Here is a 16,725-nt window from a genome sequence, read left to right on the forward strand (position 1 = left end):
TATTGATGAGAAAATAATCCTCTTGAGCAGTTCTCCATAGTATTTTTTTTTAAAAAAAATTGAGTAATTGTCATAGATCCTGATGAGAAGAGGCACTTCAAACCCCGTGTCCAGACTCCCCAAATCAAGAAGAGCCCCAAAGGTAATGCTCATCAGCGGTATATTTTGACAAATACACATGGATTTTAGCCCAGAGAAAAAGATTATAGTCTTAAGGGGTATGTTGCCCTCTGGCAATAAGAGTCTTCTTGAGTCTTCAAGAAGTCTTGCTTTTCAACTAGGTATTCACTCCTTGGGGTATGTCTCCATCCACTGGAAATGCTTATTAATCCTAGACTTGTAGAAGCTATAGGTTTTCTCTATGTCTATAAGCAGAACACTGAGCCTGGTCTTCAGCTCCAGGATGTTGGGGAAAATTTTCATAGTAAGCCTTCTCTGGCTCAGTCCCACAAACAAGTAGATACTTTTCTCCAGGTTACAGACTTGGCTCCCTTAGCCCTAACCTTACCCTAAAAGTTCAAGGGTATGCCTCTGGGCATTCAGTTTCCAGTTGATTGGCTACTACTATTATGATTGGAGCTGCTTAGGTAACTGTCATGGACTGGGGTTCTCCGTGCCTTTTCTCTTCCCCAGTCTGTCTTTGGGGACCATTACCTCCTCTCTCTCCTGTCCTCTCCTTGCCGCTGCATTTTTTCCACCTTCCCAGGACTGTTTCTTCCTTGTTGGTGAGCTCATCAGTGGGGTGGGTCCTGAATAGGTACCATTTGTGTATTGTAGCAGTTGCAAACAATGCCATTTGAGCCCCACTCCATTCCTCGTACAGGAGAAAAGAAGGTTCCTGCTGGCCAGGATCTCTGGGCAAACAGTAACACCATCTGCTTGACAAGAATATTTCACATGAATGAGCAGAACTACTAGAATCTAGCATATTTGAATTCCCATGACTTTAAAAAGCTAATTGACAGTGTAAAGTGAGACTATTAAATGGGGAAGAGTCACCAATTGGTGCCACTTATTCCTATGTCTTTTTAGCAGCTCTAGTACCATATCTCCAGGATGTACTTTATAAAGTTTACAAGTAATTTGATAGTCCCATGGGTGCATCTGAGATTCTGAGTGCTTTTTTAGATGCTGTCAGCCTATATTTCCTACATGAAATGGATTTTTAATGTCCAAAACCATTACTTTTTTTACTTTGTTTCCCAGATCATAACTGGATATAGTTGAACTAAAACTAAAATAATTTTTCAACCATATGATCTTTTAAACTAAGGATCCTCCTTTCTAAAACTAGTTACTGGATCTATATTTACAAGGTTTCATAACAAATGCTAAAGTTGATAAATTGGACTAGGAACATTTCAGTGCAGTAGTGTTAGATGGGAAGACACTCTGAGGTGTTGTTCTAAATGATAAATAAGGTTTGCCAACTCCCTAAAAAGTGAAAAGTTTTGCTTTTTCCAGCGAACTGTTGATCTATAGGAGTATAGCACTGTCCTATATCACTGCCCAGCTAATTCATCATTGCTTTATTAACCTTCAAAAAGTGAGACTTGGAAAATGGGTATGTTCTGAAAGAATTCCTTTTTAATTTTACTTTACACCAATTCATACAATACTTTTCCAGAAAGTAAAGCATAGGAAAGAAGATGGGTATTGTAGAAGTTAATAATCTTTAGACATTTTATATACAAACTGTCAGCCTTCCAGGAAGTAATTCATTTTTTCTCCAATTCTTGTGGGTTCATGGCTTTGCTTTTGGTAAGAATCTCAGACACATAATATTGGAGGCAGTATAAAGTTCCTGCTAAAGTTATGCTGAATTGCATAATAGCTCAAAATAGACTAAAACACTGTAGGCCATGATGAACTGTTACATACAAATAACTAAATTTGGGCTTCTCTTTACATTTAAACATACCCAAACCAACAATAGCTGATGGCAGCTCACTGTTTTACTGTAATGCTGATGTTGCTTTTGTGATAGTGAATGTTGAGGACAAGTTCATCTCCTACTTGAACTTGAATAGGCTTATCTAATACAACAGCAGCTTGTTTCCAGTGGGAGGACCTGCTTGATGTGTCCAAAACAGTATCTTCATCCAAATACACATGATACCAAAATGGAATACCAGTAACTTGGCCTGATTCGCAAACCTCCACCTACAAAAGTAAGAACCATCTGAGGATTAGCAATATATATTAACAATACAAACTAACAAGTAATATAAATGATCTGATTACTATGCCTCATGTGGCTTTCTGCTTAAAAAAAGGGTGGGGGTAAATAAAGCACAATATAAAAGAATACCAGTAATTGTAAAGTTAGGTTAACAAATATAAGAATGGCAATAGAAAACTTCAGCAGACAGCATCTATTATTTTATGGATTTACCTTAACTTCACTACTAGAGCTATTCAAATATGGATTCATAAGATCCACTCGCAGAAGTTCCACTGACTTGCTTAAAGGCACATATAATAGTGTGGACAGATCCAAACAAACACGCACAGGCACCTGAAATAGAATATGTCATATTTTAGGACTGATTATTTCATTATGATGTATTTCCAATGGCACAGCATGTCTTTAGAAAAGAACTTCTCTTCCTTCCTGTCCTGGGCACACATTCCTAGGCTTTAAGAATTTGTGCTAATGAAATTTGTGGCATTATCCCATACAACAGTGGGCAACAGTATCCTTGTACCTATACCATGCTGACAGTCCCAGATGGCTTGTGAGTTGTGCCACTCTGTTTCCCTAATTGAGACTTCTAAGGGACCATGATACAATTAAACACATTACACCATTTTCACAAGACAAGAATTTATGTAACAGCGGGCATCTGTAGGATACTTAAAAATAAAACAAACTGCCCTCTTGTTCAATATAAGAAAGGAATAGGTTTGTCAGTTTTGCTCTGGAACTAATTATTGGAATTCACAGAATTTCTCCTACTTTCCTTAAATGTTACTTCTGTCAACCTTTAACTAAGATGCCTTTTTCATTACTGGGAAACAGTGAAACACTAAGGCCTTAATACAGAGAGCCTTTGATAGCTAGGCATACAGAAATGACTGCTGTCGTCTCAATTGTGGCCTTAATACAACATTACAGCTTTATGGGACCCTCAATTTTTGATCCAGTGTTTTAAACTTCATATGGAAGCATGCAACTTATTTCATACCTTGAACTGGTTGATAAACGGTGCAATGTTGAAACCAAGTGTGGGATCTGTCCCTTGAACTGCTGTCTCAAGTACTAATGTCCTTGATTCCACAAGCATTCCAAACATCTTCACATATTGTGGGAATATTTTCCCTCCAGAATGAAGCAAGCACCTATAGATGAAAAATTGATAACAAAGTTATTCTTTTCACATTGTTCTCTTACTTCCTGTGAAGTCACCAAAATTTAGGCCAAGAGTGGGCAGAAGGTAGGTCTCTGGATGAATTGCAATTATCTCACTTTTTTAACAGCAGGGGGGGAAAAAGGTTCACCCTTCCCCAAATAGTGTGAGGAAATAAAGAAGGCTTGGGAGGAAACCAGGAGTGGATGTCTGTGTGAAATGACGGAGTTAATTTTTTATACTGAAAACAAATTATTGGTCTTAGACCTGTACTGAGAAGCACCCTGCTGCTTAATTCTGCTGCTTGTGTATGCCCGCCAAGAACCACTATTTTGCACCTGGTGGACGTTTGTGTTTTTAGTAGAAAATCAAGTAGATCTTGGAAGTCTGAAGTCTGGCCACTCCTAATGTAAGCCATTAGTCAGAAATGTTTTGTTTAATATACTTACACCGTTTTGAGCAACAAAAATGAAAGGACATTAAGAACAAACTCTAATTTTAATGTTGATGTGAACTTTTGTCTAAGAATAAACCTTTTAAGATTTAAGAACAGAAAAAGCAGCTACAACATGCTAATTTAATTTTTAAAAGTTACACACATCATAAGTAACAGGTGGTTCGCTGATGAGCAAGTCAATTTCTAATAGTCTTTTGGCTAGCTATCATTTCAAATTACGTTGCATTAATCATATAGGAATTTATGAATGGAGAGATCAAATATAGCCCATGAAGCTCCTATGTCATATATTACCTGGATATTGCTGCCTTTTCCATCACATCCTGTTGAATTAGACCAGAAGTCTCTATGACATCCAAAATTATAATACTCCATGACTTGTCAGATTTAGGCCTCTGCAATACCATGTTTTCATCCTCTAGATGGCTGAGCCAAAACTCTAATGTTTCCTTAGGAAATTTGTTGGCTTCTGAAATCAGACTGAGAGCTACTTGGTGATGTTCTTTTTCAACAGAGCTGTATGCCTTAACTGGGCCAAATTTGCCAGCAATTACTGGCAAAATGGAAAAGCCTTCTGATACATCCAAGACATACAGAGGATCAAGAGCCACTGAGTTTTTGCTTTGGTTCTTTTCAAGATTCAGCTCATCAATGTGGCCATCCACATCCATAGAGTGCAATTGTTCATGGTTGCTTAATGATGACAGCACTTTGCCTATTGCAGCTTTAAAACATTCATGATATGGTACATTGTTAAGTAAAGCAATCTCAGTGGATTCCAGCCTGCATTCCTGCCACACACTCTCCAGTGTGCTTGCTGTTTGAAGACTGGCCAGAGCACTGCAGAGCTCAGCCTCACTGTTGTTCTCCTTGAAGTTTTTTTCAACATCCATCCCATATTCTAAAGTCACAAGCGAAATCTTTTGAATCCTTAGGTAGCAGTCCTGGCAGGATACTTCCATCTTAACTGAGTCTCCAATTTTCACAGAGTAATCTGTAAATCACAAAAGGATGAAAAATTAAATATACTATTTTTCCTTCACTGGATTATACATCACTTGCACAACTTCTACTGCTACTCCTATAGCAACTGCCAAGCAGCTTTCAATGGAAAGCAGAACAGTTCTGGTTGTTTTATTTAATGCAGAAAGCATAGTTGAATCCAGCTTTCTTACTACAAATTAACAATGCATTCCCAAACATCTTTATTCCTAAATTAATCCCTTTGATTTTAATGGACTTGAAGGAAAACGAAAGGACCCTCTCATGCAAGAACTGAGTCATTACTGACTCTTGGAGGGACGCCAGCTTTCGCTGACGTTTTCTTGGCAGGCCTTATAGCGGGGTAGTTTGCCGTTGCCTTCCCCAGCCGTTATTACCTTTCCCCCAGCTAACTGGGTACTCATTTTACCGACCTCGGGAGGATGAAAGGCTGAGTCGACGTGAGCTGGCTGCCTGAAACCAGCTTCCGCTGGGATCAAACTCAGGCCGTGGGGAGTTTCAGCTGCAGAAACTGCTGCTTTACCGCTCTGCGCCACATGAGGCTCTTACTAATGGACTTACTCCCTAGTAAATGTGTTTAAAATTGCAAACCAAGTGCCACTGAACTAGGCCTAATTTACTTATGAGTAAAAATGAGCTTGAAGCTGTTACAATCTAGACGCCAAAATGAGTGAGGTTTCCCACTCTTCACAGTTCCCTGTTTACCTCTCCCTGGCATTCTCCTGGATAATCAACCCAATTCCCCCAAATTTTGCTTATCTCATCTTTCTCTACTATTGAAGTATTTCATAACTAGGAATTCTAATGATGAAGGCTGGCACTGCTTCTACTGAACTGACGTCATGTCTACAAATTTGATTTGTTAGATCATGTAATAGAGTGGCATTTCCAAATGTGGGCTATGTTGTGGACCTTAATTTTTGCATCATTCAGGAGAATAAGATGGAACTTTTCCAAAGAATACTACTTGGGAATGAGAATGGAAAATAAAGGCTTTGTTCATTAGTTTCCTTCTGAAACTTATAAAACAAATTGGCCATATCCTCAAAACAAAATACATTCTATTGTTGTAAAAATAAAATCCCAAAGACATACCAAGGAGGCCTTGTATGGGATAGACTGCCTGTTCCCAACAGGTGTCCTCACTTGGACTAGTAGAAAGTATATGTTCATCATCAAGTTGCAATGCAAACCAGACCACAATAGCATCTAGTATTCCTCCTTTAATAACAGGCATGTTGATTTTGGATGGTGTTCTGGTTGCAAAGCTTTTTAGCTCCTGATAAAGAATGAAACACACACACACCAGTGAAATATGGCTGTTTCTTATCCAGTTTCCCCCCAAAACATAATTTACTTGCTGAGTGTTTACAATCTGAATTGATGATATATGAATAAGGTTCATGTTTGCTTTATAATCCAGCTCAAGTCTAGAAATGTATAGAATTTAAATGGTTGTAGGAAACAGGCGACATTCAACAGTCAGATAGTATATCATCTGTAAACATCAAAGTGATTTTATTAAAGAAAAATTCTATAAGTAATATAACTGTAGCATTTTCTTACAATTTGGCTGTAGCTATATTTCTACTGTGTATATAACAAATCTCAATAAATGATATACTCTGCTCCCTAAACGATCAGATAGCTGAACTTCAAGAAATACCAGCAACTGTGTAATAGCTCTTAGCCAGAAGATGCAAGAATGTGCTGCTCTTGCTGACTTCAGGCTACAACTGATCGAAGCAGTTGCGGCAGTCTTGGTGTAAGTTGTATGGTTACTGGGACATGCAGTATCTGGGCTCCCAGGTATACTTGGTGTATACTGAAGCTTAGCTGTTGGCAGCACTGGTTTGGGGTGGTTGGAAGCACATTGCATAAGTGGGATGGTACTTCTGGACTGCATCCATACATGCTAAAATGCTTCCTACAAAGCTAGCTGCAAGGAGACAGGAAAATAAAATTTAAATATAGATGATGTTCAAACAACTATAATGTTCGTTTCCTACTGTCAATATATCTCTTTTTATAGCTTTATCTCTGTATTCTAAAAAGGTAGAAGATTTCTTCCCACTCCCCACAATAAATAAGTTCATAATGTGCAGACACCAAACAAAGAGCACTGATGAATTCCAGAGTGAAGTTTCATTGTTTGATGGCTCAAGTCCTCTTTCCTTTCCTGCAAGCTCAACCCTTTCTATTTTTCCCAAGATAGCCTTTATACTCCTTATCTGCTTCTCATTGGCAAGACAGGTTCCTTTCAGGGTTTAATGACAACTGAAGCCCTTTACAATTTTGCACAGAAATCTTAAAAAATTAAACATATTTAACAGTCTAGACGGAACATACCATGGACTACTGCATTATATTTTCTATCAGCTAAGTGCTTTTCTTTTCTCCTGCTATTAATCTTAGATGTCAGATAAAGTGAAGGTAGGGTTATTGATCCACAGCATAATTCCCATCCACACAAGTAGCTTAAAATAATTTCCCGTAAACAAGGGAATGTATTTTAAGACTTTGCCTGCAAATATTTCTCTCTGCCTGAAAAAAAAGTCTCCATGAGGCAAGAAATAAAGACGATGTTTATACCAGACAAAATACATTATCCTTTTAGGTTTAACTATCGCTGGCTCAGAGCCCACATAACAGCTGCTTTGTAATATTCAATACACAGTGCTACCAAAAGGAACAAAAATGGTCTGGTTGAACTTACTGTAAGAGTTGTCTTTCTAATCCTTCTCTCCTTTTGAGAAATACTGCCATTCTGACATTGTAGAACATCCTCTGCCATCTTATTTTTCACAGTGTGCCTCCACCTTACCCTTGTTTTTTTCAATCCCCAAGTTATTTTTCTGGATAACTCTGAAGGTGAACTCTGTGTTGGCTCACACAGTTAACAATCTGCATTAAATGTGTGAACTTACTCCATGGAAAAGCACTGTTTTAAAGTTCTATTTAGCCATCTTCACTCACATAAAGGTGGCATTATATGAATATTGAGCAGCAGGACCACATTTGTGGCCCCATCCCTAGTACTGGATAGGCTACTTGGTCCACATGTTAGCATGGTTGTCTGCAGGAGAAAAGCCTATGTATAGGTTTCTGCACATAAGATACCCAGTTATGTGAAAAGGGCTAGTAAAATGCCATGGAAATCAAATTGACACATAATGCTGCTGACTGATATGCATCTGAGAACCTGCCCTTAGTCATCATGGCAAGGAACTGTGGAAAATGTACATACTATCCCGATGAATGGCTCCATGTTAGTCTTTTTGCAAACAATTGTATAATCATTCCCTGTACTCAATGAAGAATTACCTACCTGCATATTGTTAAAATCGACTGTCAAAATCTGGAAATGTTCTGTGAGGGCCTTATAGCCACCAGGAACTCTGCTGAGCTTTTCAGTGGTGTAAGGTTCAAGAGTTTCATCTGCGTTTATAGAAGCATATGTTGGACTGTGGAATAACAATGTTTCTGGCAAACACACACCAGCAATGTCTTTTAAACCCACCCTGAAAAAATAAAGGAACAAACAATGGAAATTAGATTTGATAAGACAAAATCATGCAAGTCAATTCAATTCCCAACTAAGCATCAGCTACTGGCATATTAAGGAGAGACTCCTTAGAGAAGACTTGTTTAGGTTAAAAACCTGCATAATTGTTTTGTTTTATAATAGAGTATCTATCCCTTTCTTCTCAGTCATAAGCAGGGCAATTTAAAAGAAAGAAAAAGTACATTATAAGAACACATTCTCTAACATTAATAGAATAAAAAACAATTGTATTATTATATCAATATACCACATTGCAGTATCATTCTACACCCTTCAAATCTTGCTAAAATATAGTTGCCTTTGCTCTCCCTCTAAAATCCAACTAAGATGGGCTCTTGTTGTTATGACCAGAGTCAAACTGGATATGAAGCACAGAACTGAAGATAGGTTGACAGTTCATATACCAAAAAACTCACATTTTACCAGATAACTGCTGAGCATCCTGTTTAACAAAGAAGATGCCACAGTAAATGTTTTGTGAGCTAGCAAGGCATAGTTAATTTACTTAACCATGTGGCCATTAATGCCAATTCTTCCACACATCAACAGCACAGATATACCTATGATATCTACGTATCTCTTCACATTCCACTGCCATGGCCCATACAGTAGCTCCAGCTGGTATAACTTTACCATAGTTTTCAGCATCAACTTTGCCATCAAGAGGCTGAAAAACAAATTACAGAACTGTACAAACTACGGTTCATACATTAAATGGAAATATTTAGATTTCAGCTAACAGAGTCCTAAAAAAGATTAGTTTAGATGTTTTAATTTTATTTATATACTATCTGAAACAGATTCTGGAGCAGTGGACTTAAGAACTAAAACAGTAAAACCACCCAGAGAGCTTTGGCAATAGGGGGGAATATAAATGTAATAAAATAAATAAATAAATATAAATAAAAGATACAAAAATTAAAACACCATTAGAATTATACTTTTAAAAAACCTGAATGCCAATAAAAACTGTGGCTCTCAGTAAAGGGATGCTTCTTGGAATAGAGCTATCTTCAGGAGGCGCTGGAACCAACACAGTGCTGGCGCCTGCCTCACCTCTATGGGGAGAGAGTTCCAAAGAAAGGGAGCCTCCACACTGGAAGTTTTTCTCCTGGTGGACTCCAAATAGGCCATAGGGGTGGGAAAATGAGAGAGAGTTGTTGAGTCAACACTAGGCCTAGAACTTCTTTTTAGCTATAAGTTTAAAAAGTAATGCCAAATATTGCTATTTTGAAAGCACTTAGGACAATTTTAGCACTAATTTCATAGGAAATTAATTCTATGGGAACTAATATCTGCCATCAGAACAGAAACTGCTGGTAGAATGGATTTCTCCTCCTTTCTGCAGCCATGGGTGCCCTCTCATTTTTTAAAACTTTTTTTTGGGGGGAGTCTATTGAAAATTTGGATGGTGCAGGGGAGGAAAGCATAGGGAAATCCTGATCCAAGAATAGATGTCTGCTAGCATGATGTTGGATTTAACCCATCGATATCAGTTGTTATAGGGAGAAAAAGTTTTCAGTCATTTAATATATTTACTGAAGAGAAAACACATCTAAGAACAAGCCTTAATTACTTTGTCAATGGCCACATTTTGACTGAATCTAAGATTGTGATCCTACCCTTAATTACTTGGGGTTATAGCTAATGTTCGTCCTACTTAAAGTAGACCCATTAAATGAATGGGATTTAATTAAGACTAAAATTGGATAAAACCTCAAGTAGTTAAGGTTAGGATTACAATCTTAGATTAAATCAAAGTGTGGCCATTGACAAAGTTCTGCATAATTTGGACTCTGTTTAACTCGGAGGACATGTAAATGCTTGTTCTCACATGAACCTGCTGGATTGCCTGGCAAGTCTCCATGGTGATGCCATTGGGCTCTAGAGAGCTGCTACTCTGTCAACTGTCAATGTGATCTGGAAGACCACCACATGTGTATGGTGTTTATGCTTCACATTTCCAGTTAATTGTTTATGTTACAGTCTTTACAATGTAACAAAAGAAGAATATAATGTTTAAACATTCTTTCAACACTGTGGAGCCTTGAACACACAACTACTGGCAGCAGCCACATTGCCAAAGAACTTTGGGATCAGGTCTTGGACTCCAAGAGATGCTCACCTTTGGTGGTAAAAGCAAGTGCTCCCAAGCATGGATCAAGCTTTCCACAATTCCTTCTCCAAATAAACCAGAATCTACTGTTTCAGTGACGACCAGGGAAACTCTTTTTAAAAAGTAAAAATGTAGTTATAAAAAGAAAGCAGTAATTCCACAAAATGTTTAAAGCCACACCTTCTATGATGAAATGAAATTATAAAACTTGCAGGATTTAAATTCAATAACTTGAAATGAGCAGTCTCCTTTGAGTTGGGCTTGAGCTTCTGCCAAGGAAACCTCTGCTTGAGATAAAACAGCATCCTTTCTAAGACAGACCTGGACCTGATCTACACTACAGCTTTAAAGCACTTTATAACAGTTTTGACAACTGTTGGAGCCCAGGACACACTGCATATACAGTTTTCAAAATGTTTTCAAAGTGCTTTAAAGCGCTTTAAAAGCAATAGTGTAGATCCCCCCTTGATCTCTCTGCCCTAAAACTATCTCTTAGTATTCTAAGCTGCCAGAATCGTTTAGCATCAGCTCGGGTGTGTGTGCGTGCGCATGTGTGTGTGTATAATAGAATGTGGAGGGCAAGGAGAGATTGTGTCCATGGTCCTTGGAAGGCGGCACTAGGTGCCACTGGCAGCTCTCTTTGTTTCCATTACATTCGAGTCATGCAGGCACTTCTATTCAGTTGCTGTTTTGATACAAGAAGCAAGACCAGCTCCCAGTGCTAGAACAAGGAGATGGCCCTTATGTTGGTCGTAGGATTGCTGCACACGATCCTATGCTTGCTGTCATTGCTACCGGTTCTAAAGCATAAGCGAAAGGTAATTGATTTTGGAGAAGATTTTGTCCATTTAAAAAAGAAACATAGTTTTGAACAGATGTAGAAAGTAAGCCATTCAGAACCCAATGGGACTTCAGTCTAAGTGGAATTGCACTACACAATGCACAATAATGCTTCAGCCTGAAATCATCACAATTTCTTCTTGTAACAGTACAACAGTATAGCCAACCAATTGTGCACTTCTCAGAAATGTACCAAATTTATCCCTTTTGTGGACTAAGGCATAGTGATCATTTTCAGATACTGAGGCATGTGTGTGCATGTGCAGCCCACTGAAATAATGTTTCCAACTGAGCATGGTATAATAGACACTAACTCAGATATGACACAAGAAAACATCAATTAAAAACACCAGGATAGCTTTGAACAATCACACAATTGTATTTTTTATAAACTTTATGAAAAAGTGAATGATTGAAAAGGTGAAGTTTGCTACCACCCAACAATAGCATTTTATAACTCTTTGGCTGGGTTCTCACAATCCCGAGGGAAACAATGCAGCATGGGTTGTTTATCCCACCCCTGCATGTGCTGCTTTCATGACTGGTATTTACCTAATTATCCGTGCTGTGTCACAGATTGCCACATCAGATGAATGCAGCATGCGATGAGGAGGCTTCCAACCCACACCACAATCCCTTCAGTATGCCATGGTGTATTCATGCAAACCTGGCCTTTTAATTTTCATGATGAATCTTTTACAGTGTAATAGTATACATATCTACTCAGAAGAAAGTTCCACTGAGTTCAGTGGGGCCTCCTTCCAAGTACTTGGCTACAGGATTGCAGCCTTAGTACAAGAAGTAACGCAGCAACTTTGATCTGATTTTATATCACCGTTGGAAGGAGCAAGATGATTTCCCCCCTTTTCCTCTGAATAATTGGCAAATTATTTAAGTGGAAGTAACTATTTGTAAAAGGTTTATCAAAATGTACACATTAAAAGTTCATTCTTATATAAAAACAAATGAAAAGATTAGCATTTCATAAACTACGTCGATTTGGTCTCCTGAACATGTTATCACTGAATTGAATGAATAATGGAGTAATTCTTTCAGGACGTCACAATAAAATATAAAAGTAACCTTTCAGGTATGTGCTTTGGAATTTCTATATCAAGGGATTTCATATGAAGAAGTTTGATTTCTTCATCCAAACCATTTGCAGCTAGCACTTCACAAGCCAATTCATACATTGTCTTCGACAACTCACAAGCATAGACAGAAGATGCTCCAGCCTTTTGGGCAAACATGCTGAAAAATTAAAAGAAATTCAACAGAAATCATCAAAGATTCTGACAAAATGTTAATAACTGCTTTAAATTTAATTAATTTATAAAAAAATATTTGTTTTAACATTGGACTTGAGGCCCTGGAGCACAATGAACAGGCAGAAATGTAAAGTTTATATAATAAGCCAATGATGGAATTAATTCTACAAACTTGTAAAAACACACACCAGAGTTTCAGCTATTGGGTGGTATAGAAATGCAGTAAATAAAACAATAAATTAGTAAGAATACACAACCATAACTCATTTTACAACAAAATAAAACGACCAGCAGATATTCAATCTTGTTTATCTCTTCAGCTCCACTCTGTTCTGTCCAACTTTGCTTGCTATGGAGCTAGAAACACCCCCCCCCCACTGTAGCAACTTACAAACTTTAATAGAATAACATCAATAGATATTTGACTTGTTGCTCCTTCCTGCTATAAAAGACATAAAAGTATAACAGTACAAGCCTATGCAAAGCTACTCAGAAGAAAGTCCAATCAAATTGTGTGTGCGTGTGTGTGTATTTTTCTGAAAGATCTGTCTGTAAGACTAAGTAGCAAAGTGACATTTATGATCTATTCTACGATCTTCAAAAATAAGCACCAATATATTGTTGTGAACTTGCAACAAACCTGAGAATCCCTGTTCCTGTTCCGATATCAAGAACACTTTTGCACCCTGAATTGACCGCCTTATGAATTGCTTTCTGATACAGCAAATTCCGATTTGAATCATTAAGCATGATGAAGTGCCATCGTTCTACCACCCAGTTGGCAACACGGTAAAAGTTCTCCTTTGCATCAGGGAAGTCAGGGTTTAGTTTCACAGCTTTATGGAAATATGCAGCTGCTTCATCCCGAAAGCCCATTCTAACAGAAAAAGGTGACACTATCAATAAAAAGCATAAAGCTAGAAATTAAATCTCAACCATAGAAAGTTGGCAAACATCTACATTTATCATTTAGGGATGCTAAGATTGCAAAAGAGGTAGGTGATGATTTTGGTTGCAATATTAGATATGAGCACATGGATTCAAAACTGAGTTGTATTGTGCAAATCAGAGGTGGGTAACTTGTGATCCTTCAGTCATTGCTGGCTTAAAACTCTTAGCCCACATTATTGGTTCTGCATTCTAGGGCTGAAGGGAGTTGTGGCCTTTCAGACATTTTGGCCTGCAAGTTGCTCACCTCTGCTGTAAATGAAAAAGGCTTGTGGTATGAGTACATATTGCAATTTTTCACACTAGTAGTCATCCAACATTAAGACATTTTCCTATGGTCAGATCATGGGTTTGTAACAAACTATTCAGATATTGTTGTCCATGTGTGTGATAGAATCTGGGCTGGAAAAATTAGTTGCTGATTATGCATAGAATGGTAATGAGAATAGACTATAAAATATTACAGAAATGAACATTATTATTGTCAATGACTGGTGGATATCTATATCAGTGTGCTACTACTTAGTCAAAATGCAATTCAACAAGGACAACTACAAACCTGAAGAGATGCTCCCCCATGCTGTTACATATGACTTCATCATTTGGAAACAATTCCAAGGCATGTTCATAACAGTCAAATAAATCTTGAATTCGTGCAAGAGAATCCAGCTCCTCTGCCCATTTAAAAAGGGTAAACTGAAAGGTTTCCTAAAGAAAATTGTTGGGAGAATTAATTTATTCATGCAAATAAAATGTTCTTTTTTTATTGGTGAATAGATATATCATACACAATGGACTGTGTGTGCATGATTTTCTCTCTGTAAGCATATAGCCACATATACCTATTTGAAAATAAAAGACTGGACGAAAAGCAATTACTCACCTTGACATCATTTTTAAGCTCAGGAGCCAGATTTAACACCAAGAGATAATGTGCATATGCAGTCCCAAAGTCCTGGTCCTCCAAACAATGCTTAGCACTTTGTAAGGATCTGGAAACTAATTCACGCCTCCCAGCTTCTTGACCAAGTTTGTGCCTACGCCGAGATCTGCTTTTAGAGTTAGGCATTTTGAATTAAAATTAATTGGACTTTGCCCTGCTAAAACAAAAACCAACATTTATTGTAGAATTATGAGAAAGCTACATATAATGTTCTGTGTTTAAATTTTTGTAAACCGCCCAGATAGCTTCAGCTATAATAAATAATAACAACATTTAAGCACTCATTTCAGCTCAAATACTAAAAAGTGGATCTTTTAAAAAAACAACAACCCACAAGTGACATTTCTTGCAAATCCACTTATTCTTTTTCACATTGCAATTCACTGCAATCACCCAAGCTAATGCCATCATACGACAGCTATGCCCTTGTCCCTGCCATACTTGGCCACAACTATGCAACTTGGTTCCAGTAACTCTATGTTGGGGGTCTGAGTAGTAAGGAGATACAAATGTATACTTACCAAATGAAGGTGCTACAGCCATGTTCTGCTCATCCTGCTCTTCCGTAGCCTCTCTAGATGGGCCTGGTTTTCATCACCCCCTTTTTCCTCAAATGCTGCTTTTTCCTCAAATGCTGCTATCCTTACAATTGTTTAGAACAGGGGTGGGTAGACTTCAGGTGTGCAGGATCTACTTTGTTTTCCACTAGAACCTCAAGATCCACAAACTGGAGCCTAGTACAAAAGACATACACTGATAATTACTGAATTCTCACCTTTGAGATTTGTAATGAGTACCAGTGGAATTCTTCCACTGCAGAGAGCTTCAAGAGAACCAACAGGGTTGTAAATCAACAAAGGTCATCCCACAGGGTGACCAAGGCAGCTTCCCCAAAACAGGTGTAAAATCTGAATGAAATGCAGCTAGATAATCATTTTTACCTAACTGTGTGTGCAGTTGATAATGGTAAAGGAAGAAAATTCCCCAGAAAGGATGTGGAAGAGGTTGTGGAAGGGAGAAAAACGGTGATGGGAGCAAAGCAGCCTGAGACGGTGTGACAGAGCAGCAGTAGACCTAAGTGGTGCTTCCCTCCTCTCGCGTGAATGGGAAAGGAGCAGGTAGAGAAGTAAAGTCTGGGCCCAGGCTGGCCCTTGGTTCATGCAAATGATTGGAGAGTAGGAAGGGCAATGAAAGGCCTCGACTTCTCAGATTCCCAAGCCTGCCAAGCCAGCCTCTTTCGTGCACTCGCGCGCGTGTATGTTAAGGGCTTAACTAGGCAGCGGCCTCTGTGGGTGAGAAGCCTCTGTGTAGTAACGGTGGCACAAGCGGGGGAGGAAGAGAAGGAGCCCCCGCCCTTTCATCGGGATTTTCTTCTACTCTTTCTCATGCACACACGCTCTTCTCCCCATCACCTCGTCAATTTTCCCGCCCACCCAGGTTCCCGTTTTCTCAGCGCTTCCTGAGGAAAGACGGGAGAAGAGGGCTTACCGGTTGTTGATCTCGGCTGAGGAGAAGGAGGGCGGCCTAGTAGAGGCCCCGCCTTTGGCAGGAGGTGGAGCGGCGGCGGCGGCGGCGGCTGAGGGGAAAGGGGCGGCGCAACGCGAATCGCTCTCTGCGCTTGCTGCCTGTCTCCCTTCTAGCTCTGAGGCTTCCATCCCCTCTCAGTTTTCACCGCTGCCTTTGTATAAACTGTGTAGTCTATTAAAATTTATACCACACCACATCTGTTATGTCTTATACAGTGCAACCCTATGATACGTCTACTCAGAAGTAGCCCCTTCGAGTTTAATGGGATTTACGCCCAACTAAATGGGCATAGGATTGCAGCCTATGGCCTTTTGTTTAAACTCGAAGATTGTGGAACCGTCTTCCACAAGAAATCCATCAGAGCGGACCTTGGTTCATTTAAGCAAGCCTTGAGAAACAGCTTTTTATTCTGAAAAATTAACTGCTCGTGGCACAACCAACCCTCTGCATATTTAACTCGGTAGTCTGCTTTTAGTGATTTCCGTGGGAATAGCTAACTCCCTGGAAAAAGTGCACAGAATTGCAGGCTGACATCGCTATTCCCATTGAGTTAAATATATTACTCCCAGAAAAATAGAGGATTGCAGCCTAGAATATGCCACTTACAGCGCAATCCTCTGCATGTCTACTCAGAAGTAAGACCCATTGAGTTCAATGGGACTTACCTCCAGGTAAGGGTGTATAGGATTACAGCCTTGCTGATTGCAAT

The 16,725-nt window shown here is 38.9% G+C and overlaps 1 protein-coding gene across 2 annotated transcripts; it reads right to left on the reverse strand.

Annotated features, from left to right (window-relative positions):
• Nucleotides 1-1,565: 1,565 nt before the first annotated feature.
• Nucleotides 1,566-16,013, reverse strand: PRMT9 (protein arginine methyltransferase 9). 2 transcript variants are annotated; one of them, XM_063135084.1, is made up of 14 exons: nucleotides 15,978-16,013; nucleotides 15,011-15,223; nucleotides 14,430-14,643; nucleotides 14,106-14,254; nucleotides 13,239-13,475; nucleotides 12,414-12,581; nucleotides 10,500-10,602; nucleotides 8,935-9,041; nucleotides 8,138-8,330; nucleotides 5,905-6,088; nucleotides 4,102-4,801; nucleotides 3,189-3,342; nucleotides 2,396-2,518; nucleotides 1,566-2,163 (listed from the first exon to the last, which is right to left on the reverse strand). In XM_063135084.1, exons 3-14 carry the CDS (start codon nucleotides 14,613-14,615, stop codon nucleotides 1,948-1,950), a joined length of 2,520 nt encoding a protein of 839 aa, XP_062991154.1. In that variant the 5' UTR covers nucleotides 14,616-14,643; nucleotides 15,011-15,223; nucleotides 15,978-16,013; the 3' UTR covers nucleotides 1,566-1,947. The 2 variants fall into 2 exon arrangements, with proteins under 2 accessions (XP_062991154.1, XP_062991151.1); XM_063135081.1 differs by having other exon boundaries at nucleotides 14,430-14,646.
• Between the last annotated feature and the right edge of the window lie 712 nt (nucleotides 16,014-16,725).

The sequence above is a fragment of the Elgaria multicarinata genome, chromosome 10 (assembly GCF_023053635.1).
Source record: "Elgaria multicarinata webbii isolate HBS135686 ecotype San Diego chromosome 10, rElgMul1.1.pri, whole genome shotgun sequence".
NCBI lineage: Eukaryota > Metazoa > Chordata > Lepidosauria > Squamata > Anguidae > Elgaria > Elgaria multicarinata.

Coding starts and splice junctions, on each gene's coding strand:
- PRMT9 (XM_063135084.1), bottom strand. CDS start 14,615: ATGCCTAACTCTAAAAGCAGATCTCGGCGTAGGCACAAACTTGGTCAA. Junction 4,802..5,904: donor TCCCATACAAGGCCTCCTTG/GTATGTCTTTGG, acceptor TGTGATTTACAG/ATTACTCTGTGAAAATTGGA. Junction 2,519..3,188: donor CGTTTATCAACCAGTTCAAG/GTATGAAATAAG, acceptor ATTCTATTTCAG/GTGCCTGTGCGTGTTTGTTT.